A 26,645-nucleotide genomic window follows, 5' to 3' on the forward strand; every position below is an offset into this window, starting at 1 on the left:
GCCTGTCTCTGCTGCTCACTGCACGGTTCTCCGCTTTTGGAATGCCCAGAGCAGTTTGTCAGCCTGGCTGAGAAAGTACGAGATCTGCAGATCTGCATATTCACAAATACAAAAGTCACCGCCGGATTGGAGTCTTGTCTCCGAGAAATAGCGGAGCTTTGTATGGCAGACACTAGCGAGTCTCTTCAGCAACGCCGAAGGATTGTTTGTCTTTGATGAGCAGTTCAGAAGGACAGGTGCACCTACATCGTCTTTCTCTATTCTTTAAAATGTACACAGGAATTCGGTGGGCGCGCCATCTGGCTATATGCCAGGGAAAAATAACTGTTTGTGAAAGCCGCAAAGTGTTGATCTCTCTTTTGTCTGCAACATTTACATTTCGAGTACGCCAAAGGAACTCAGAGGCTTTGTAGTCATTTCAGTGACAGCGGAATGTGAGGGTTGCGGGGATGGGGGGGTGTTTATGTTTTTGAAAACGCAAAAGTTCCTTTGTGTGGGCGTTCTCTTGGAATCGGGGCAATTTGTAGACATGACACTTGACAAAAATTAATTCACGTCCTGGCAGCATGGAGAAGAGCATTGCAAATCAGAAAGGTGCTAGGTGTAGGGTGTACTTGAATGTCATAATTTGATGTTTGTGTCCGTTTTGAAGTTCCACTACACCATGGGCGTCTGTAGAAAATTAGAGGTTGGGGCAAACTTTTCTGTGAACCACAAAATTAATGAATATTCATAGAGATCAATATAACGTATAAGAAAGAGTGGTAAAACATATATTTGGTTGATATTAAACAGCGATATTAGAAATTACCCCTAAATGACATTTAATTGTTTCAATTAATGATATTATAATCCAATAAACAAGTCTAAAATTGTGAGGTTCAATAGAGAAGAGTATAATATGCATGGCTGGATCTACCATCAGGGTGACCTGGGTGTGCATATTGAAGAGAAAAGAAAAGGCTAATAACAGGAAAAGTGCATGTTGTCATTTACAGTACAGGCCCCCACAGCAATCCACCCGTGCACTTCACTCGTCGCCGGACCTTCATGTTTGGAGCCCTGAAGCTTGAACTGTTATGGGGGCCCGTTTGCAACCACCACCAATGAGGTCTGGGTAACCACTGTTACCTTCATTAAAGGGGCGGTTCTATGACAGATCATCACTTTTTTTTTTTTATTTAACTACTAGATTTTGATTAAAATTGCTGTAGTGAGCTGCAATATACTCTTAACTAGTCACAGTACCCATCGAAAACAGGCAATTGAACAAATTAAAAACATTTGCTATCTCTTTGCCTGCATGCACTTTCAGAGCCTTTCCTCTGTATCCTTGTGTGTCTGAACGTCTCTTCATTGATGCTCCCTTTCTCGTGTTCTGGTAAAGCCTGTTTCTCAGACTGTCATTAATTTCGCTTTCTTGCTTCCTGTCCTGTTTTATACTTTCCATCTTCAAAGGTGATTATCTTGTGTGTTTTTACTCCTTCTCGCGTCTCACACTCACACTTCCTCTTTTGTTGTGTCACCAAAGCCAGACTGACCAATCAGATTGCTCTGAGGGACTGGACACACAGATCGTAGTTTTTTTTTTATTATATAGTAAATATTATTTGTTAAACATTTGTTCTCATACAGTAAACATCCAAAAGTTTTAAGCAAAGTTGATTATCAAGTCTGCAGGCCCCTCTGGGATTAGTGGCCCTGAAACTTAAACCTTATTAGTTTAAATTCAGTGATCAAGTAGATCCACCCTTGATCCTCATGATTTTAAACCTGTGCAATCAGACACAAATAAAAAGCATTTATAAAGGAAAATGGTGAATAATAATAAAAATAAATAATAATAATAATAAATGATAATAATTGCGGTGGGTTGGTGCCCTGCCTGGGGTTTGTTTCCTGCCTTATGCCCTGTGTTGGCTGGGATTGGCTCTGGCAGACCACCATGACCCTAGTTAGGATATAGTGGGCTGGATAATGGATGGATGGATAATAATAATAATAATATCATTATTATTATTATTTATATAGCATTTTTCTCACTACTCAAAGTGCTTCAGTGAGTGAGGAGCCACCTCAACCACTAACAATGTGTAGCGTCCACCTGGATGATGTGACGGCAGCCATTTTTGCACAACTACACTCACCACAGGTTAACTGTTAGGTATTGAAGAGGTGAGAGAAATAGCCAATTAGAGACAGGGATTATTAGGAGACCAGAATTACCAGACCATGGTGGGGAATTTAGCTTGGACATTGAGATTTAATGTGTTACCAAACCACAAAACATAAAATGTTTGGTCATTCAGAACAAGGGCGCAGTGGTGCAGTGAAAATAAAAATAAAAAAGGTTTTGTGGGGAGGGGGCACCTGTACCCCTCCCTATGACCCCTGTGGACACCCCTGCCAATGAGGGCTCATATGTTTCTCAGAGTCTTCAAGTGTTTGGTTGAACGATGACTCAGAAGTACCAGGAGTGAGGGAGTGTGCAGGGTGTGTGGTTCACAGAGTCAGTTAGTCAACTGCATGGCCATCTGCCCACGGCTGGATGAAAATGAAATGAAATCAAATTTGGTTTGTCACATAGAATTTATACATGGAGTACAATATGCAGTGAAATACTTAGTTGCTCAACTCCAATTACTGTGTCTTGAGACAAATATAAAGAGAGCATAACAATACATAACTTTTTAAATTCCAACATTAATAATAGAGAAAAGCCAAGCAAAATGACACCTTATATTGGCTAACTAAAAAGATTACAATATGCAAGCTTTCGAGGCAACACAGGCCTCTACTTCAGGCAAGATCTTGCCTGAAGAAGAGGCCTGTGTTGCCTCGAAAGCTTGCATATTGTAATCTTTTTAGTTAGCCAATATAAGGTGTCATTTTGCTTGGCTTTTCTCTACATTCATAATGGCTAACATGGTACAACACCCTAACCTTAATAATAGAATTAAAAATATGTAATAAGTGTTAATAACTATTGTAATAACAATAATAATAACTAAACTGATGACTTAAATTCTTTAATCTGAGAGGGTTAAAAATAGGGCATCATGTCTTTCAGACACTTTCCTTATTCAAGATGCAGATGAACTGTGGAGAGAAGCCCCCCTCAGTCTCCCTGAGCTGGACTTTAGGCAGCATTACCTGACTTGAGTGTTTATCTGACCGTAACAGAGAAGCGAGGCGGTTGTTGGGATGGCTGGATGTCACAGATAATTTTCCTTCTCTAAAGCAGTTCTCCCTATAAGTTAACCATTTATGGTCCCAAAAATGAAAATTTTGGAAAGAACCTTTTTTTTAATTATTTGTTTAGATCCATATACATTCTATGTAACCGCTGTGATCAGAACTGACTGGTGAGTTTATGAATTTACTTTGCTGCACATGGTAACAAGCTATGTTCAGATTATCCTGAGCTGCCTGGATTCTATAGCTTACACTTTAAAGACTTCTGTTTTGTCTACAAATTAGGAAGCCCAAAGAACCCTTCTCAGAATGAACCACACTATCCAGTAAAGTGCCATTTTAGAACGGTTATTTTTAAGTGTGCCCGGAGCAGCTAGGCTAGGCTGCAGGACCACCAGCTTAAATGACTAAAATGACTAAGTGAAATTAAAAAAAGCTTTTTGTATTCTTCTAACACACACTCTCATTTAGTGTACTGACATTTACTCTGAAAACAGCTGATGACACAAAACTGCCCTCCATTAAAGTCAAGTCTGACACAAGAGGTGCCCAGGGGCTGTAAAAACACATGTAGTGAACTCGGAATGAGGTGTGCAAAACTAACAGACACACGTTTGTCCCTGAGAGGTCCTATTTAAAAACAGATTTGAGAGTGACATGAAGCACATTACATTCACATTCTAAACACGCAATTCAAGGCCACGGCCTACACTCTTAAACATATTCATGACTCTTTACTGGGTTGTGTGGTTCCTTATAAGTCCATTGTGTGACAAAGAGCCATTTCATTCTGGTAAGTGTTCTCTGCATATGACTACGGGCTTTGAAAAGGTTAATGTGGGCAAAGCTGAGAACTTTAGGCAGGATATGCAACAAGAATCCTTCTAAACTCAGGAAGCCATCGGCTTTTCACCCATCTGTTACCATCTATTCATGTTTTTTTCATTGAATATGTTATGAATCTAAATAAATGAAGACTCTTGGTACTTTCATGTGAGAGGACTTTGGAGACAAAAAATGGTTCCCCAATGGAATTGCACTGATGACCCGTTCTGGTGCCGTTATTTTTTAGAGGGTGATTTGGTATATGTTACTGATATTCGGGTCAAATTGGGATAAATACCACTGTGTTTACACATACTTCAATATGGATTTTTTAATTGAAAATTTAAAAGCCGTCACGAGGTAGTTTTATTGTACAGAAGATCACCTGTAATGCTCCATGCTCATTCTCTACGATCCTGCATAACTGGCCTTTATAGAGTGTTATATTCATAAATCAATCGGTGTTAAAAATCTGCAATCTGTTCAGTTAACGTCTGTCTGTGCTTTATAGCAAAACATACAAGTGGCAATCCCCGAACTGCATGTTTTCAGTCATTTTTGTAAGAATTGTCTGTTTTTCATTTAAAAATAGTAATGCTGTTGATTTCACACCCTATTTAAAGTTAGACATCATTCAATCTCAGTTTATTCTTACGAGCTGGTATTTTGTTCAGGGTGTGTAACACCCGATTTCCGCTGTACATGCTGCGCACACATTTTGAAGCAGTTATGGAACATCAGTGCAGTTTTACCGAAGTGCGATGGAAACATCCAGAACGGTGTCAACTGAACGCCTGTCACTTCTGTACCTTCTTCGAATACACTGTCGGGGATCGCCCCAGCGTACACTCTTAGACATAACGGCTCTGTAACGGCACTTCACTGGCTTGTGTGGTTCTTCGTGGAGCCCCTGCTTGACCAAGGGCCACTTCATTCTGGCAAGGGTTATTTGCATATGAAATTGGTTTTGCGGGTTTGCAAAGAATTCCGAATGATACAAGAAAAACTCTTTACCGGAGATACTAACAGATCAAGAAAGCCTGAACTTAGCTCTAGCAAGAGTCATACAATCGTGAGCCCACTGCTGTTATCGTCTATTTATGGCTGAACCTATTACGGATCTAAATAAAATTAAAGGTTCTTTATGGGAGCGGATGGTTCTTTTTAGCAACCAAAACGGTTCTCCAATGGCATCGCTCTGAAGAACCACTGTGGCGCCTTTCTTTCTAACAATATACCTTACCTGTAGTAGACGTAAACAGGAATAGTAAAGTATACCCGCTTCTGGAAAGTTTCAAAGGTTTCCTAGCGGAGATTTAATGAGCGCCAATAACAAAGCTCGTGTGCATTAGCGATCGGCAATTCGACCTGCAAGTTACTAAAGGCTGGAGTGTTGTGGATCAGTTCCTTTTTGCGAACATTTTTTTTCTCTATATTAAACTCAAGAATAACGGTTTTCACGGGTATGTTGTATTTTTAAAACAGTTAATGTTCGGCTTAAATTGGTTTAAAGTTTCTCTCTGTATTTACAAACTATAATAACAAATGAAACGTGTGTGACGCTTACCTGAAATGCGCCGATGACGAGCGCGTAAAGCCACTGGGCATTTTACTGTTTTTGTACAATATCTATCTATCTATCTATCTATCTATCTATCTATCTATCTATCTATCTATCTATCTATCTATCTATCTATCTAGCAATTAAATGTATTATTTGTCCTGTGAGTCTGTATCCTTATTTTGTACAGTATGTCTCTGCTGCCGTATGTATCTGAATGTGCCCTTGGGATTAATAAAGTTTATCTAATCCAATCTAATAGAATCAATGCGATACCCGCTGACTCTTTTGTTTGGGACTGATACGACACAAAGAGGATATTTAAAGCAAGCTTTTATTTTTAATGGCTGGCAAATGAAAAAAAAATATATTTGTGTATGTTTATATGAAAAGGTTTACAGTATCGTAGCAAGTATTGTATAAATAGATAAAATATGGAAGTTCTCTGTTATTAGTATTTGCGTAACACGTTTAATGAAAGATATTTTCTGAAGAGGTCTGTTTTATGTAATTTTTCAAACATGCCAAATTATGTTAAATATTATTATGCATTACAATGAAAGAAAAATCTAAATAATAAGAAATACAAATAAGTAGTAACTGACACCCTGTGAGACCTTATGAAAATCTATAGCTATATCGTAATTAAATATGCATGCAGATACAGTGACCTTCAGGTCCCTAAACAGCCAAAGTGGTAAATAATGAGAAGCAATTATTTTATTCCTCTCTATCATCCAAATGAGCTGCACAGATTGAATACTCTACTCTTATTATCAAAATGTCTTCTGTTCTTGTTGTTGGTTATTCAGTGCTGTCGTGTTCCTCTCAGGAAGTGAAAAGAAAAGGATTAGGTTTCACTCCTGCTTGGACATCTTTGCTTTCTATGAATCCCAGTGGTGTGAAGTTAGAATGTGTTCAATGAAACACTAGAGGGATTAAGAATTAAAAAGAACCGCAATGTCAAGGGGGAGCCTGGAAGGCCAGCAGTTTTGAATTATACATACTTATTGAATAGCTTTATGTGCTCTGGTTATAGAAGTCTCTCTGCCATAAATAAAAGATCATTTGCAGCAGAAAGATTGACTTTAAAAAATGCTTGGATAATGCTTACCTTTTTGATGTTTTTCAGATATTTTAATAACATATTTGACATGTAAAAAATGTGGGAAATCTCTTTATTAAGGAATTGGGACAGGTGGAAAAGAAAGAAAGAAAGAAAGAAAGAAAGAAAGAAAGAAAGAAAGAAAGAAAGAAAGAAAGAAAGAAAGAAAGAAAGAAAGAAAGAAAGAAAGAAAGGATACTTAGCTTTGGTGCCTTGATAATCATAAGCAAATCGCCCATATCTAAAACAGCACATTTGTGTAGTTTTCCGTTGAACCATAACATCACAAACAGCCATATCATTCTCTGAAGGTTTCTTTACATATGAAATTGGTTCTTTGTGCTTTGAAAAGCACAGTACGGAAATTGTTAATGTATATTAGGCTACCTGGAAGGATACTACTAACAGATTAAGAAAACCTGAACTTAGCCTGTATGCAAACTCCTTGTAAAACCAGGAATCCAATGGCATTTACAAATCTGCGATCCGTTCATGGTTGTTTATGGAGCCTGTTACTGATCTAAATTAAAAAAAGGATTTTTCTGGAAACTTCATGTGGATGGATCTTTAGGAAACCAAGAAGGGTTCCCCTATGGAACTGCTCTGAACAATCCCTCTGACACCTTTATGTTTAAGAGCTTATGGAGGGACTGATTTGATATACAGCCTTACATACAGCTCTCCTTACTCCATCTTTGCCTACTTTAATAAGTGTTCATGTTATTTGATTATTAGCTGGTTATGGTGGACCATGTAACATCCATCCATTATCCAACCCGCTGAATCTGAACACAGGGTCACGGGGGTCTGCTGGAGCCAATCCCAGCCAACACAGGGCACAAGGCAGGAACCAATCCTGGGCAGGGTGCCAACCCACCGCAGGACACACACAAACACACCAAGCACACACTAGGGCCAATTTAGAATCGCCAATCCACCTAACCTGCATGTCTTTGGACTGTGGGAGGAAACCGGAGCGCCCGGAGGAAACCCACGCAGACACGGGGAGAACATGCAAACTCCACGCAGGGAGGACCCGGGAAGCAAACCCAGGTCCCCAGGTCTCCCAACTGCGAGGCAGCAGCGCTACCCACTGCGCCACCGTGCCACCCCCCCATGTAACATTATAATTTAATAAAAAAATAAATAAAAGTAATGTATATTGCAATATTCATTTTAATAAAACAAAACATAAGCTGTTAGTCGAGTCTCAGAATCATATATGAAAACACTCAGGCCACTTCTGAAAGTAGGAATGAACTGAGTTTGGATGACTTCACAACTATAATACTTCAGACTTATAAAATGTACTTTCAGTAATTTCAGGAGAGTATGCTCTCATTTTCAGTGAGGAGAAAAAGCAGAAAGACCAATAAAACAAAATCTATGTCCCCATATCTTGGCATTTTGGTGCCAGAGAGGTCCTTCAGAGCAGTGCCTTAAGAGAAACACGTTTGCTCCCAAAAGACCCATTCATGTGTAGGTTTCAGAAAGAACCTTTGCTTATTTAGATGTGTAACAGGCTCCATACAGTAAATAACCAATGAACAGATGGTGACAGATCTGGGAAATACCAATGGGGCATGAATTTAAAAGGGCTCTTGCAGCTTACAATACCACCGGTTCAGTTTAGGTTTTCGTAATCTGTTTTCTTCTAGGTGACCTTTTACTGCATACATTAGACTTCAGTTTATTTCTACGTATTAGGAAGTTTTTCAAAGCACAAAGAGTCGACTTCATATGCAAAGAACTCTTCCCAAAATGAAATGGAGTGAAAGATCAATAAAGTGCCATATTACTTTTAAGAGTATACTACTTTTTGCCTTTGCAATATCCGTTCTTTAGAGTTTAGTGATGCAATTTACAAGGTGAAGCAGATACTGTTCTTAATTTAAGGCTGATGGGGGATCTTTCTTTCTTTCTTTTTTTTTTGGTGACTCGTCTTCTTGTGTCTCCTCAGCGGCCAGATTCTCTCCTCGCCTCTTCAAACCCGAGCCTGTTGCCGACTCTGGACTCCAAGCCCCTGAGTGACCGCGGCGATTCCCCGGAGCCCATCTTGCCACAGTCCCGACTGGACAGCGATGACAGCCCACCGATCCCATTCCTTGGTGATTCTTCTCCATTACCGCGGACGTCCCGGATTCAGTCCTTGGTGAGTCCGAATCTCATTTCAACCTAAGCATCTTTTGCACTTCGAGGTGGTTAAGGTCTCCAAAGATCTAGCTGAGCCTGCTGCTGAGAAATAACGTCCTCTTCTATCCGCGCCTGCGTAGGTCGATGTGAATTTTAAGCACAGAGAATGTTAACCTTGAACCCTGCAGGATAAAGACGGGTCAGTAACGTGGCATCCCTTTTAAACCCCGAAATAGAAGAGAATCAAAACGACTAGAATGACGTGAGCAGTGATCTGCAGCAAGTGGGTCAATGGCACCAAACAAGCTGAAGTAATGGCTCAGTGCGCCTCATTACCAGCACTGCAGACTGCTCTGCCTCGGTCGTTGTCGTCGTTTCACGGTAGACATTTTATTGCACAATTCTTCACAAAACACGTGCATTAAGGCATTTTAATTGCCCCGTCTTGTTCTGCTGACAGCACACTGAGAAACTTTGGCGCAGTGCTCCTGAGTGACGGCTTATCAGAAAAGCTTTTAAAGCAGAGGGCCTTCGACGGCTGTGGAGTGCGACTTCATTCACTGTTAATGCGTTTCTAATCTCGAGCTCCTTCCACGGACAGATACTGGCAAATCGCTTTCCAATCTGCATGAGAATTGACTGAGAGAGAAGAACGTGCACGTGTTTCTGCAAACTCCGGCGATCGGGCGAACTGGAAACAAATTCTGGCTATACTTCCAGCTGGATGATGCGCCATGTCACAAGGTCATCGAAAGCTGTTTTCGTGAACATGACAATGGCTTCAGTATACATCGGCGGCCTTCCCCGTCACCGGATCAGATTTAAATAGAACACCTTCGGGATGTGGTAGGATAGGAGATTCTCAGCTGGAATGTGCTGGTGACAGATCGCCAGAAATGATGTGATTCAGTGGCGTCAACATGGAACAGATCTCAAAGGAATGTTTCCAACATCTTGTATAATCCATGCTATGAAGAACTGAGACTGTTTTGAATGCAAAAGGAGGCCCTACCCAGTATTAGTGTAGTCAACCTTAGACTTTTTCCAGTGTCTGTTTGCAGCAAGAATCCTTTAAAAATCCTGATTTCAGTGGTATTTCACAAATCTCTTACCACATCTATTCATGACTTTTATAGCAGTGTTTCCCAACCTCGGTCCTGGGGTCCCACTGTAGCTGCAGGTTTTTGTTCCAACCAGATTCACAATCTATGACAACTCCTGATAACACTGATCTCGTTTTATTAGTTGGTATTAGTTTTCCTTTATTCTACAAAAAGAAAAGCACAGCAGCATGATTTTTACATTTATAAGACATTTAGAAATATTTCTACATTTGCTATAGATTTAAATGCTTAACTCACTTTTGTTGATTTCGTTATATTTTGCTCTTTGTGCAGTTTTCCCTTCATTGTATCTTATTAATGACAATTAAAAATGAGTAGAGCAGACATGCTGGCAAACAACACCGAATAATCAAAGGCTGCAACTACTTTAGCATCAGACCAGCTAATTAGTAAATAATGGATTAATTAAACAATTAGAACACCTGGGAAAGTAGAATGAAAATACATCCATCCATCCATCCTAATCCAAACCGCTATATCCTAACTACAGGGTCACGAGGGTCTGCTGGAGCCGATCCCAGCCAACACAGGGCGCAAAGCAGGAAACAAACCCCGGGCAGGGCGCCAGCTCACCGTAGAAAATGAAAATCAAGATGAAAATATTGTTAAAAAGAAAAAAAATACATTATTCTCATATAACTGCTTGGTACATTTTAATATATATATACTGTATATATATATATATATATATATATATATATATATATATATATATTCACGGCATTCGAAGTCTGTGTCACAATCTGATTGTATGGGTGGTTACCTAACAGGTAACGCTTGTGGTTGGCCAGCAATCTGCTAACATCCGCCCTCAGTTTGTGAAGAGCAGATCATAGAATGGTTGGAATAGTTTACTGTCAAATAAATGCAAAGAGTACACGACACGTGTTTCGCCCTCATTCTGGGCTCATCAGGTGTACACACTCCAGTGCACTCCCTCCCGGGAATCGAACCTCGGACGTCAGCGTCGATGCCCCTAACGTTGCGCCACGGCGTGTGGTTCGTTTATTTGACAGCATGAGGGCGAAACACGTGTCGTGTACTCTTTGCATTTATTTGACAGTAAACAATTCCAACCATATATATATATATATATATATATATATATATATATATATATATATATATATATATATATATATATATATATATATATTACCACACTTAGTTTTCTAATTTCTATATTGTTCCCAAAACACAGAACTTGGGAAATAACACATCACTTAATTGGCCCAGGAGCTCAAAAACTGAAGCTGGTTGGCACAAAAACCTGTAGCCACAGTGTGCCTCCAGGGCCGAGGTTGGGAAACACTGTTTTATAGAACTTGTTTCAAATCTAACTAAATAAAAGTTCTTTCTGGAACTCATGTGGACAATTCTTTTGGGAACTAAAATGGTTCCCAATGGCATCACTCTGACCTACTCTGTATTACCTTTATTTGTAAGAGTGGGTGTGTTTCTTATCTGAGGGTTTTGTTTTATGGTGGCTTATCAGTTGGGTTTGTAGCCTCAAGGACATGAGTTCAGTTTAATGTCTGATAACTCTCAGTGAAGAGTTTATACATATTCAAAATTGCCCAAAAATCACATCAGAAAAATGAGATGCCAAGGAGACTAACTTGGCAAGGTTTTGCCTCAGCAGCTTCAGATGCAATGAGCCCGAACCAAATGACTGCATGGGTTCTTCACGTCAAGAATGAATGTAAATATATCATTACAGTAATAAATCAAAATCTGCAACATTTTCTTTATGTTCATCCATGTTGGAATGTACAATATTATAATGTAAGATATATTTATACATATTTTTTTTTTGAGGACTTGGGCACACATGTTGTACAGACCTCACCCACATTCTCTGCTAAACATATTTAAACAACAGTGGGCTCAAGACAACCCCAGATGTAGTGCAGGGCACCATCACAGGTCCCTCACAGAGTTGCAGGTAAACCTATGAGAAGAAAACAAGACCTTAATTTTTAAAGTATTTGTAGTAATCTAAAAAGAGTGGAGAGTGTTTATACACCGTTATATAGTTTGGTTTATTTTCAGCATAATTTTAGACGCCTTTAACCTTAGATTGAATTAAGCAAGTTAAATAAGTGCTTACCGCAATAGTTCAGTTTGGTTTTTATTACACCGCATTTTCCAGCCTGACCACCGTAAGGTAGTTCGTAGGGTAAACGGTATTGTAAAGAAATAATACAATGACGTGTGCGTGTGCAACACTGTAGATATGAACAATCGGCAAAAGAAAAAAACATATTTGAACAACGTAGAATCAGTAGCTGTTGATGATGTTTGAATTTAAGAAAGAAAGAAAGAAAGAAAGAAAGAAAGAAAGAAAGAAAGAAAGAAAGAAAGAAAGAAAGAAAGAAAGAAAGCGTCTTGTGTTCAATATGTAATAAGCTTGAACAGAGTGCCACCTAGTGGGGATATGTCAGTCATTTCTTACTCTGACTCTCAGAAGGCTCGATCTGTTCGTTTTCTGAAGCCATTGTTTCCAGTGCAGTGGTCGCTGCGGCACCTGTTACAAGGCACCAATCAATCCAGGACGGTTCACCAGTTCACTGGAGTCCATACTCACTTATACTCAAATATAGTATGCTATAAAGCCTCCTGTCTATAGCGAGTGGCTTTGCCAGCAGCCATACCACCTGCACTTCAGAGCAGGTTATACTTCTGAAGTAAAGCATATTTGGACCTGGACAGTACTTGGATGGGAATCAATCTTGAAAAATGTTTGGATTGCTTCTGGAGGAGGTGTTGGTGAGGCCATCAGAGAGCAATTACCCTGTGGTCTCTGTGTGGATTCTGATGCCCAAGTGCAGTGACAGGGACACCAATCTGTAAAACCTGGCACCATCTTAATTGAATGAGATGTAAAACTGAGATCCTGACAATCTGATGTCTAAATTACCCACCACAACCTTGTTATTGTGGCCCCCTAATCATCTTCTGCCCCTTATAGATACCTCTCTCACCACTTAAGCACCTAATAGCTAATGTACGCTGAACATACCTGTCCAAAAATGACTGCAATTGCATTATGCAGGTAGATGGAAACATTGGTGGTGGCTGAAGTGGCACCTGTACTGTCTATGTGAAGCACTTTGAGTTAGTTAGAAAAACACTAAACACAGGAGTTGAGCCAGTTTACTCAAAAAATTTGTTATCTATCTATCTATCTATCTATCTATCTATCTATCTATCTATCTATCTATCTATCTATCTATCTATCTATCTATCTATCACTGGTGTCTTCATACATACTTGTAGGATCACTTCACACAGGCATGTGTACAAAGTGTCTGGGCTGGGAATAGAATCCAGCTGCTACAGAACGTGAAACATCAGCAGTGTCCAACGAGCCTTGGTGGTTAAAACGTCTAAACGGTTTGTAGACGATTAGTTTAAATTTAATGTGTAGAAATAATTAGATACGAACAGATCTAATTAATTCACTCATTACGTGTATCATTAGATATTTTAAATCATTTTTTTTTCTTTTACTGCCTCATCATTTCTCATAACACAGGATACACTTCTGGGCAGCTGGCTCACTCCAGTGCCTTTGTAATATGTGGATGTTAACTCTTCCTATCCCTTATGCTGATATAGTTATGAGCAACTGTCCGTAAAATATAACATATTATAATTTAATAATAAGATATTAGTCAATCAATTTATTTACATACTGTATTTAAATCAGTGTCATTTCAATCAGCAATCAGTTTTCCCATGGGGCAGTGCCAGATGGCATTTGATACAAGGCAGTTACCAATTCCAGGCAAGGTTAATTTCTTTTTTTGAACATATGAAATAAGTGATTAACTGAAGAATGCACCGTTGTAAAAACATAATTATAATAATTAGAAACCAGAATAAATCTGTGTTCTGTTCAGCAGATTGTCATTTAAGCAAGGAAGTAGCAATATTAGAAATAAGAAAGCTGGGATGACTTAAAAGCAGCTTGGCATTCAATGCATTTATGGCTTGTTTGTGTCTGCAAAGAGACAAAGTCAGGTCACGGATGTGCTAAAACCTCTCAGACCTGTTTTGCCCCACCTCTTAGACACCCCCAAGCCCCCATGCTCATACTGTGCCCTGCCCCATAGCCTTGTTATTTCCAGAGTCTTCATCTCTATAGCTATCCCCCTTAGGGTTATGGTTCCTCCTTAACTGCCCTCTTTACTCTCTGTCTTGATCATTACTACATCCAGAGCCGCTGTTGTAGAACTGGTGTCATTCAAGTCTCCAGCTCTGGTCCTGGATCACTAATGTGGCTGCAGGTTTTCATTTTAACCCTTTGATTAATTGATGACCAGTTTTGACTGCTAATTAACTTCTTTTCTCTTCATTTTAATTGACTAGTTGTTTAAGTCCCAGTCCTTTGAATTGCATCATTTTTTCCTTAAATGGCACCCAAACAGAAATGAGGTGTAAAATGAGCCAACAGATGGCCAGCTAAGTCAGGGCCTCAAACTCCAATCAATTTCATTCCAGCCAGTTTCTTAATTAGAAATCTTTAGATGCTTTTTGTTAAATAAACCCGTTATTTCATTCCATGGCTTGTTGGTGGTCTCATTCTGCCACAGCAGACATTTCCAAAACTGTTGATTTTCCTTTTAATAAGAACACCATGAAAATGTTTTGTGGACCTGAGCAGATCAACATCACTGAGAACTTCACCTTTCTTTATTTTCAGATATTGTATGATGGACACTGGTTACTGGTCATCTGTTGTCTCGTTTGTATCTCAGTTCTGTTTGGCTGCTAGCTAAGGAAAGAAGAAACAATTAAAGGGTCTGAGTTTTAAATAGAATGTCAACTAAAATTAAGGCAAATGAGTTAATTGGCATCAAAAACAGGTGGATAATTAAGAAAAGGGTTAGAATAAAACCTACAGCCACAGTAATACTCAAGTGCTGATGTTAAAAACCCCTGACCTACACAGTGTGTCTCCACTGACTCACAGGCAGAAGACATACATACTACAGTCTTCCCTGCAGGGCTTTTTTGTGGAGTTCCCTTAGGGACCATGGCAAGCATCTCAAGATGAAGCCTCAAGTCACATTTGGGGTGAAAGGTCATCACGTCACACGTTGTTTAATGCCCTGTCTGTAAGTGGAATATTCAGTGAGCCTGTTGACTTCCTGCTTGTAGCGCCCACCTCTGTGTCATTTAGTGCAGGTGTCACATAATTCTAGGGACTGTGGGGGCCCCTGGCAAAAAAAAATGAACTCTGTGGGGCACTCCAGTCCGCCCCCCCCCCCCCCCACACACACACACACCGATACTCAACATGGTAATATTAAATATTTTAGTGCAATGTGTAAATTAATAATATCAACAAGGAAGATTTAATAAACACAATTCCTTTATTTTAACTTTGTTATAAACAGATTAAATAAAACACTGCAATAAACATAACATTTGTACTGAAAATAGAAAAAACAATAATAGAATAAAGTACATTTTAAAAAATCTAAATAGATGAAAAAGTAAATGAATGAATAAATGTAAGGTGCACATGGTAATAAAAATAACTACAAATTGCACTTTCTAATATTTATGAAAATTAATAAATAAATAAAAACAGCACATAACAGAATTAAAATAAAATGTCTTGTAAAGGTATCTGATGGCTTTGGCTAGGCTAAATGCAGCCGCTATGTCCGTGAGGTCCAAAGAGCTCGGGCTGAAAGCTTCTCCTGGCATCTGGGATGGATCTGCTATGAAACTAATGAAGCTTAAGTTCCAGGGCCCCTAATCCCAGAGTGGACCCAGAAGTGACTTTAATTGGAAAACTATAAGACACAGGCAATTTGAATCAAAATCTGAGATGCTGTGGTTAAGTAAAAGAAAATAAGATTGTGGTAAACTATTTGGAACAGCACCATTGAAGAAGATAACAGTGTTTATCCAGACCTTGCTGCTGGTTGCGAAGAGGCCCCCATAACAGTTCAAGCTTGAGGGCCCCAAAAATGTAGGTCCTCCACTGCCCGGCATGTGATAGATCTCAAGTAAGATTAATCAACTTTCAAGTTTGAAACTTTTTTCACCAGAGTCATCAGTGATAGGAACAGTCAGAATTGCTGAGGGACTACATTTTGACTTCTTAGACCCCCGGCTCAATGTTACCCACTCATATTGTAGATTGGTGCTCCTGATTTTGGCCGAATACAATGGGGTCTGGAGAGACTGAAGCCAAATCAGAAATAACTGAATAGTCAATCCATTTTTTGCTTCCAGACATGTAAATGCTTTTTGTGATTTTTTGAAACCATCACTGATTACAATTAATGTTACTAATAAAGTAATGTTCATCACAATCACTGACACTCTTGCGATGGAGATTGGGGCCCATCTAAGGGGGGTTTCCGACTGCGTCATTGTAGTGTGTCAATGCTGTGCTTAGAGTGGAATTCCTGTACATTTGTCATTGAAAATGAGCACCTGTGTAAACGGACACCCAAGGGGGCCAACCCCCAGCCATACACATGGAGACTTGCCTGTCTTGTCACTGCAACTTTGCTATTGCGGCCATGCTGAAAATCACCTAAATGGTACATCCGATAACTAACAAGAATCTAGAGAATTAGTTGCTAAAGTCTATTACATAACTCTTAAGATGCCATTATATGTTGCCTTTACAATCAAGCCCCCAACCAACTGAGTTTCAGATTCAAGACATTTTCAGCAATAAAAATGAGGTCAAGTAGCAGCAGTAGTCAGGACATCTATTTCGAAAAGGAGTAACTGAATTACTGGAGTCATTTGAAAAGAGTAACTGGATTAAAAAATATCTTGCCTGCTGCCTAATGTTTGTCTGAGTGATGCTTTGTAATTAAGGTAGGATTAAATCAGGAGAAAACTTCCGCCTCTGAAAATAAGATGCAATAACAATGGCAAATGCCATGCAAAAGAACTCTCTGAGGTTACCAAATGGAGAAGAGTATTATCAGAAAAGTTCAAAAGACTCCTTCAAGATGGCAGCAAAGGTTTCCTACACAAGACACTACAGTGAGGCAGCATCACAAAAGCTACCAAGGTGGCCTTCCCTTTAAGGACTGATCAGGGCTCGAGGATATCTTAGGGACCACCAGAGGGCCCTGTAGCCTGTTGGCTCTGAGATTTTATAGACCTGTCACTAACTGTGAAAGTACTTCTGGGGTCTGAAATGGAAGATACTCAAGGATGGGATTTAAACAGAATGCTTCTTGGCTGAGTTGTGTCAGTAAGGAACACACTGGCAGTGAAGAAGAGTTGCTATATGATGGAGAGAGACAGTGAGACCAGTGAGGGAGAACATTTGTGGTGTTTTGGAAGTGGGAAAGTATGGCAGTTGCCCCTCCTAGCAGGCAACAGCAGAGGACTTCATAGTGACACCCTCTTGAGATGCAGGTTCTTGTTAGTCTTTGTTTTCTGGGGATGGTTCATACTCTTCATTTGCTTATCTTTCCTCTATTTTTTATTTCAATGAAAGCGTTACTTTTATACCCTTTATTTTCATTGGTATGCTTATCTGGGGTGGTTACTCATTGGAGATGTGTGTAAAGTCACCCGTGTGTCTTTCTGTCTAAGTGCTAACATGACAGTATGAATATTTGTTTATATGTCTATCTGTGTATCTGCATGTGCGTTAATGCTGCATGTCTTTATCAGTATGTGTGCACTGCGTAGGGCTGTGTGTCGTGTATCTGCTTGTATGTCTATCGGTATATCTACGGTTTACCAAAGAGTCTTCATGTATCAATGCCTTCATGTATGTCGGTGTGTCTTTTTGGCTCAATGCCTGTATATCTGACCGCCAACCTGTCAGTGTGCTCAAACTTCTGGAAACCTGTCTTTCTCTGTATGTCCGAACATCTTTTATTATCATTACACTATTACTAACAGAATCAGGGAATTGCTGTTTAAAATATTGCACAGATATTGCCCGGTTAAGAAAACGCTATGTAATTTCCTTGATGTAAGTAAGGCTTATATGTTTTGTAAAGGGCTACAGAGTTTATTGAACGTTTATTTTTTCATGGTGTATTTGTCAGCTCTTTTTAGTTTGATCATTTGTTAGATCTTTGGTTAGATCTTTTCCTAGACTTAAAGAAAAGAATTGATAGGGATTGGCACCTGAAAGTTGTTACATACGTACTGTTATGTTTTGGTAATACCCCATTTAGCTCAGATGAACACTATATAATTAATTTAGTTTTTAATTTTAATTTTAGTGCTTCTTTGTACATCACTTCATCAGAACCTCTGTTGCTTTAAATGTGCTTTTCTAAATAAATAATCTAATCTAATCTAATCTTTTAGTCAGGTAGGTCAGTTGCTCTGTGTTTCCACATCTTATATAGATATATATATAAGATATCAGCAAGAGTGAAAGGGAAGGTCTACAGGACAGTAGTGAGACCAGCTACATTATATGGGTTGGAGACGGTGGCATTGACCAGAAAGCAGGAGACAGAGCTGGAGGTGGCAGAGTTAAAGATGCTAAGATTTGCACTGGGTGTGACAAGGATGGATAGGATTAGGAATGAGGACATTAGAGGGTCAGCTCAAGTTGGACGGTTGGGAAACAAAGTCAGAGAAACGAGATTGTGTTGGTTTGGACATGTGCAGAGGAGAGATGCTGAGTATATTGGGAAAAGGATGTTAAAGATAGAGCTGACAGGCAAGAGAAAAAGATGAAGGCATCAGAGAAGGATTATGGATGTGGTGAGAGAGGACATGCAGGGGATGGGGTGTAACAGAACAAGATACAGAGGACAGAAAGATGTGGAAGACGATGATCCGCTTTGGCGACCCCTAACAGGAGCAGCCGAAAGAAGAAGAAGAAGGTTAAGGATACCTCTATATTTTTCTCTGTTTAGGTTTCCCTCAATCATGAATAGTCTCCCACTCTATGCCACTGGAAAACAACCCCATAGCATGATACTGCAACCACCAAGCTCCACTGTTAGAATGCTATTTTGCAGGTGATGAGCAGTTTCCTCCAGATATGATGCTTAAAACTGAGTGAGACCAAACAGTTCAATTTTGGTTTCATCAAGCTAGAGAATCTTGTTTTTCTTAGTCTTAGAATACTTTAGGTGCCTTTATTGTCTGGCAGAGTTGCCATAAAGCCCAGATTAGTGGAGTGTTGCAGTTGTGATTGTTCTCCTGAAAGTTTCTCCCCTCTCCTCACAGGTTCTCTGGGAGTCAGCCAGAGTGACCATCAAGCTTTTATTCACCTCTCTTACATTGGCCCCTCTCCCCCAGATGCTTGGTTTGGACAGACAGCCAGTTCTAGGAAGAGTCGTTTAACCTTTCTCCGATCACAGTCTCAACACAAATGTCTCATAAGTCTGCAGACAAGGCCTTTGACCTCATGGCTTGGTTTTTGCTCAGATGTGGGGGCCTTATCCTAATCCTAAATCCTGGGGTGGCATTGAGGAGTCTTCTGTATTTAGGGCTGTGCACCACTGGTCCCTGTCTAGTTATACCACTTTTTTTTTAATATATATGCGTGTGCCTGTTTTTAATTTCAATAGGATAATGGGCATCATTCACACTGCCGTCAAGTAAATGTGTAGGAGTGTTGCAGCAGCTTTTTCCTCCCTTGTCTCAGTTTCACTTTGCCACATGTAAAGCCTCTTTCCTTGTTCCACTGAGTGCAGCAGTGCCCTCTAGAGGTATTTTGAGCCACACTGCCTTCTGCTCGATACACACGGAATGGCCACTTGGCTCTGGACTGTTAAAGTTGACTGATTGAGTCACTTGACTTTATTAATGGTGGACTACAAACAAGGTGTAGAAATATCTCAATGATGATCACTGGAATAGGATACTTCTGAGCCAGATCTCAAGTGTCATAGCAAAGGGTCTGAAATACTTGAATCAATGTGATATTTCAGTTTTTTGAATTTTAATACATCAGTAAAAAATCCTAAAATCCTATTTTAGCTTTGCCATTTGGTATATTGAGTGTTGCTTGATGAGAGAAAAAATAAATTTGAATGATTTTAGCACAAGGCTACAATATACCGAAATGTGAAAAAAAAACAAAACGTTCTGATGCCACTGTACTGTATCTCCATGCAAGTCTGTTTGTCTGCACATCAGTGTCCCTGAGTCTCCATGTGCATCTTGGTTTACGTCTATCTGTTTGTCTGCACGACCGCATGTGAATGTTTTCAGCTTCACTCCTCCTATGTAGCCATATCTCTGTCCGGATGCGTGTCTGCAGTGCGTACATGTTTATCTGTTTCTTTTTATGCCAACATGCATGTCTTTTTCTTTGTGTGTGTTATGGTCTTGAGGACCTCTTGAGATATCCATAAACCCGTAATAAATTTTAAAGGCCCATGTAAAACGAAAAAGGGTGCTTTATTAAAACAAAATAGTGAGGCAAGGTAATATAGAAAGAGTAATAACAACAAAATGATAAAGTCCGGTGCTTCTCTAGACCTACCAAAACATGTGTAGGATCCTTCCAAGGTCTTTGTGGTGACTGGTCCACTTCACACCCTGAATTAGACCACGGCCAAAGCATTCCTTCCTATCTTCCTTTCCTTCCACTTTCCTTGTCAGGTAAGCCTCTTGGATAGCTTGTCTGCTCCTGACTCCAAGCTCAAATGGCTAAGGAGCAATAAGGGGATTATTTTAAAACCCTATTGAGATGTGACCTCTGGGGCAGATCTGGAGATCACTGCCCAGGTTAGAAATAACCTGGGGAATTCTTGGGGCCGTCATTATAAAGGCCCTCAGGTGTCTGTTTGGTCCTGAGTTGTAATTTGGATTGATTATTTATGATGTTGGCATACCTGCCAGGACCTTTTAAAACAAATTCACCTGACATATTCTAAATCAAGCCTAGAGCACAGTTGCCTTTTCAACATCCAAATGTCTACATGCATGTCTATCAGTGCATTTCCCTGTCTGTGTGCTACTCAATTCAAGATGACAATGGCAGCTGTGAACAAACACACTGAATATTTCTGCACTCCAGTGTAGTTTGGAGCCTTCATCGTGTGCTGCCACATCTCATTTGTCGCCGCAGTTGTAATCTAATCAGCTGGAACATTTCCTCAGTAAGAAAAGCATATGGACTGTTCACCCTGGCAACTGTGAATTAGATCGTCCTCGTTTTATTAAATTATAGGTCAGTTTTTTTTTTTTATTAAATAAGTTGACAGGCAGACTTTCAATTTGAAAAACATGAAAGCTATTATAAGGCAGAATATTTCCATGAATGTGAAAGAGTTAAGACTGGGTTGAGTGAGCTGCCAGTTTTTTCTTTCTTATAATTCTTTATTTCCTTTATTGGTCTAGTGGTGAAAGCATAGAGGTCTGTGGAAAATAAAACTATCTTAAACATTAAATGGTCAAAGGGACAAAAGTAGACCCGCTGACCGTCTCCCAAGTATTTAACTTCAGAATGGGGATGTGGAGGGTGATACCTAGACATAGTTTCTCTCTGGCAGTGTATTTCTTGTAGCAATCTGCTCCCACTTGACTGTCTACTGCTGGACATCACATGCTAGTTGCTGTTGGGTCCAAGCAAGTTGGACATTGGGCCTGAAATTAGGACAGCACAGCACAGTGTCTGTGAACTGTTTAGAGAAATCAGTAAACTGACTTGGTTCAGCAGAAACAAGTATGTCTGGTGGTTACAGGCGGTCCTATCATCATTTCAATGAGAGATAAGTGGCATCTGATAAGCTAACTCTGTGGTGGCAGCAGACGTGATGCAGTCTTGACTGAAATGTCCACTGGCAGCTCCAAGAATCAATCGAATGAAAAAGGAAAGAGCAGGCTGTGTGACTTGAAAGCCTGCTGTCACATGTGAGGGGGAGGAAAGCAGACTCTTTGGTGGAGGCTTTGCTTTGTTCCTGACCACTGATGCTCTTTCAAGATTTCTGCAGAAATGGCATAAACAGAAAAGAGAAATAACATATTAACTCTTCCTGGGGTGGCATTGAGGAGTCTTCTGTATTTAGGGCTGTGCACCACTGGTCCCTGTCTAGTTATACCACTTTTTTTTTTAATATGTATGCGTGTGACTGTTTTTAATTTCAATAGAATAATGGGCGTCATTCACACTGCCGTCAAGTAAATGTGTAGGAGTGTTGCAGCAGCTTTTTCCTCCCTTGTCTCAGTTTCACTTTGCCACATGTAAAGCCTCTTTCCTTGTTCCACTGAGTGCAGCAGTGCCCTCTAGAGGTATTTTGAGCCACACTGCCTTCTGCTCGATACACATCGAATGGCCACTTGGCTCTGGACTGTTAAACTTGACTGATTGAGAAGTCCCAGTGTGCCTCTGTTGCCTGGGTACAGATTTAGGCAGGCTATACACAACCAGATGCACAAAAAAGCAGGAAACACTAGCAGATAATGAGGCCCCAAGTGCACAGAAATACTAACAGTGAAGAAGCTTTGCTGCAGGAGCCAACTTGTGCATGCCACACCATGAAAATACATGGTTGGCTTAGAAGGGGTGTCAAACTGAAGACCCGCAGGTCACATCTGGCCTTGGACCCGCTTCATCAGCATTCGAAACATGTTACATAATGCTGTTAGTTTTCCTAAAGACCCCCTTTAAACGTACCATTGACATGTAGATTTTATCTGGATATAAAGTAGCCTCCATGGAGTTATATTTGAATGAACCAAAAACAAGAAATAAATGTTCTTACATGTAACAGAAACATGTAAATACCAAAACATCAACATAAATTCAGTAGAAAAGATATGTCTAATGTCCACTGCTGTACTGATGCAGATTACACGTCCTTCTAATAGTATAGTTTGAGACGGTCGCCAATGCACAGCCCGATGTTGCAATCAAGACAGCAGATGTGTGTTCCATTGCGTTCTTTTCTTATATATTTTCTGTTACATGCACATGAGATGGTAGAATGTCAGTGCTTGACCTGCACGACTGATGTGCCCCTTGTGTTATTGCAGGCTACCACAGCACAAGGTTTAGTGACTTCCACATCTCCTCTTCGATGAACATTGACAGTTTCCGCACTGTGAACAGTGTTTAGGGGGGTAATGCCTTGCTTGTCCTGGCAGTGGCGTAGCTGGGGGGGGGGTTTACATCTGTCCCCGGGCGCAGCATCCAGGGGGCACCAAATTGATGTTTCTTTCCCTTCCCCATTGCATTTTGGCAAACAGGAGGGGGCGCAAAATCTTCAGTTGTCCCTGGGCGCTGAAAACCCTAGCTACACCTCTGCGTCCTGGTACTCAAACTCGCTTATTTTGTCTTTTTGTCATGCGGCAACTGTCGCACCACAGTGGAACTTCACACGACTGAATTCTCCGGGCATACCATGGCAGTTCATCATACAGTGCCGTATCATGCATCAGTTTCACTTTCCATGTCAACATCTGATGATCAATTCACATTATTCTCACTATCGCTCAATATTGAGGAAACCTTTACAGCTTTTTGCTTGCCTTTGTGTTATTTATTGGAATCTCTGTTCTCATGAATAGTGACAAATTACCATAAAGTGGCAGAATGAATAGAAATATTCATGTCTTTTTTATGGCATTATGTTATTTCATCCACCAATAACAGCAGAATATTATCTTGTGAGTTATCCGTGGCTTGACACTATAAAGCATGTCATTACATGTCACTCTGTGCCTGACTCGGGTTTAACCATAATTACGAAGAATTCCAAGCCAGAGTCACACTTCGGGTTAATGCCAAGGTGCTTAAATTTACACTTACCATTAAAATGCATTTCCAGTGCATTTATATGTGCAGCATAGTGCCCCTCACCAACTAATGTAACCTGTAGTTAGAATGGAAACTGGCTGCTCACACTGACCCAACATGAAAAATTGAAAAGAAGGTGGCATGCCTCATTGGTATCAGTAACTTTATTGTTTTAGCATGGTGCCAAAATGTGAAAACGGTAGGTCGACTTCACAAACGCTGCAGCTGACACAACATTCATTTTTTAAAGCTTGACAAGCGTCAATGATGGCCACCCTTCTGCGGCTTATCTGACTGCAGCCACTGCCTGACATGATGCTTTCATTTTCCGCTGACTTGATTGTTGTATGTGGGTAGAACCCACATTTGTATTTCCACTTGTGTTAAATGTGTTCTGTTTCTGAATCTGACTGTGGTCTGAGTGGTCCTTCATCAGTGCATTTACACCCAACTTTTTAATGTGGTGCCATCTGGTTGTTACATATGTTAATGCAGGCATAAATAGATGCACTTTGCTATAACTATACAAATTCTCTTGTCCAAACTGCTGCTCTCACTTAAGTTTAGGTACTGACCAGGGCACGTTGCATGAGCCCTTGTATGGGTGGCCTTCCAAATCCCAGGATGCAATGTGCTTGGCTTCACAGAGGCCCGGTTTAAGCTGAACATCTTTGTTTATTTATTTTCTTCAAGCGCAGGTTTGTAGTTTTACTTTGGTTTTTGTACAGTTTCCCTTTTAGCAAGTTTGTTCCTTTATCTTTTTTCCCATCCTATTGTTGTGTTCATACATATATTTTTCTTTCAGTTTCTTCCTGTTTTGCAAGTACAATGCATGGCCATTACAAGTGCACTGTTTATGCTTATGTGCCTGTTATGAATGTTAAGATTATTGAAGCCCCCAGATGAGAAGCACAAATACTCCAAGGCTGGACATCTGGCTAGCCAGTGAACTGGTCAGCACACACTTTATAACCTTGGCACTTCTTGAATTGCCCATTTAACATTATGAATATTATGCCTGTTTTATGTTTGCAGAGATCTGCTTTCACTTTGACATTAAAGAGTCTTTTTCTGTATCAGAGAAGCCAGATTAAATCCACTCTTAGTCAATGTTTTATAACAATGAAATGTGAAAATTTCTAATAGGGTGAATATTTTTTTGGGGCACTGTATGTGGTACCCATTGCCCTTAATTGCCATTTTGGGTGTTTCTTTTTTCTGCTTGGCCCCTAACAGCCCTTACATTTTGTTTGGCAAACAGGCAGCCCATTAAGACTCACATAAGGATTTTCAGGATTATAAAAATGATTATTATTACTTTCCTTCTTAATATGCTGATTACTTGTTGTTGTTTAATGTGCCAACAAGGTATAATTTATTTGTAAAGCTCCAAATATTAAAAGAGTTAAGAGAAATGGGAGGTTCTAAGTGACATGGGAAAGGCGCAATATAAATAAAATGTTTTACTATTAACACCTTCTAGTTTGTGACATATTTTCAAGCAATGCTTTTTCATTCACGGAGGCCTGAGCGACGTGCAGATTTCACACACTTGATGCTCTCACACAAGGTCACGTTTGCTTTTCTCTTGTTTCTCCTGGGGCACAGTTCTCCCTTCTAAATTAGTCATTTTTTTTCTTCTCTTGTCTGCCTGGAAGGTTTTAGCACAGTTATTAAGATTTTTAATGAACTCCCTGCTGGATTGTTATTTCCAAGGCAGTTTAAAATGTTATACCCGGTGGGCAGTAAAATAATAAAATTTTAGAAAGCAAGACGGAAGGACAGAAGAGCACAGCACGGAGCAAGCCTGCTGACTGTAAATCTTTAATCCATGGCAAATGCTTTGCTTTGACAAATGCAGTCAGTGGCGTCCAAGACCACAAACACAGCTTTGCTTGGTTGGGACTGCTGCATGTTTAAATTTGGCCCTGTAGATCAGCAGACAGCCACACCATATATGTCATACAGTATATGAACCATACGTACAAGCCATATCTACAGTCCAGTGCTGGTGATGTCACTGCCTGCATGACTGCTAATTCACCACTTGCTGTTTCTCAGCTTCATCCCCCTTAGGGTGGAGCAGCTTTCTCAGCCAGCTAGAACCATTTAAAACCACCTTTTAAAATATGTTTAAAATATATACCTTCATATACACTGTGCTGTCTCTTAGGTGAATTTGAGATTCCGAGTGACCTGGAGACCACAAATCCTTAAACTATAATGCCAGGTTTCCTAAGCTGTATCTCAATGGATGCCATGCAATGGAATAAGATCATGATTCATACATATAAGGTCATCATTTTGGGTCCTTGCTAATAGTAGAGCAGTTAATTCTTTGCAAAGCATTTCATCATATGAAAAGGTAAGTAGGCCCCGTGGAAATTATTGATTTTTTCAACATATTTGAAAAGACAAGAATTAGATCTTCATGCAAACAGTGCCTACAGGTATCTACTTGAAAATGACACATAATACTGACATGGTGTATTTATTCTCATGATATAATTTAACACAAATGCAGATTTATCATGTGGACAAAACAATTCCACCCCTACATTTATCAGTAGTTCAAAGCTATCAAAGTAGAATGAGGTGTTCCAGCTTCAGTGTTAAGGATTAGAACCTCCTTCAGGAGTATGCTGGTGGACCCTGTCTTTATAAACCACTTTTTGGTGTTCTCTATGTGATCAACTTGTGTGGTGTCATCATGCCAAGACCAAAAAACTCTCTAAGGACTTCAGAAAGAAGGTTGTGGATGACTATGACCCTGGCAAAGGAAATAAAAATAAATGGCCATATTATTTGAAATCAATCATTCTACCATAAGGTAAAACCATCTACACATGGTGTAGATTTCAAATGACTGCTAATTTGTCCAGGACTGCCCAGCCCAGCAAATCAAGCCCAAGAGCTGACCATTTGATACTAAAAGAAGTCTCTAAGAACCTCAAAATTTCACCCTGGGATCTGTTGGTAACTTTT

At 39.9% G+C, this 26,645-nt stretch overlaps 1 protein-coding gene across 2 annotated transcripts in view; it reads left to right on the top strand.

The window, feature by feature from the left end:
* ccdc33 (coiled-coil domain containing 33) overlaps nucleotides 1-26,645 on the top strand; it is a 309,934-nt gene that overhangs the window by 204,102 nt on the left and 79,187 nt on the right. For both annotated transcript variants that reach the window (XM_051920613.1, XM_051920615.1), the window contains exon 16: nucleotides 8,647-8,838. In XM_051920613.1, the coding sequence (XP_051776573.1) occupies nucleotides 8,647-8,838 (192 nt within the window). The remainder of the gene's footprint in view (nucleotides 1-8,646; nucleotides 8,839-26,645) is intronic.

Source organism: Erpetoichthys calabaricus, chromosome 17 (genome assembly GCF_900747795.2).
Source record: "Erpetoichthys calabaricus chromosome 17, fErpCal1.3, whole genome shotgun sequence".
Classification (NCBI taxonomy): Eukaryota; Metazoa; Chordata; class Cladistia; order Polypteriformes; family Polypteridae; genus Erpetoichthys; species Erpetoichthys calabaricus.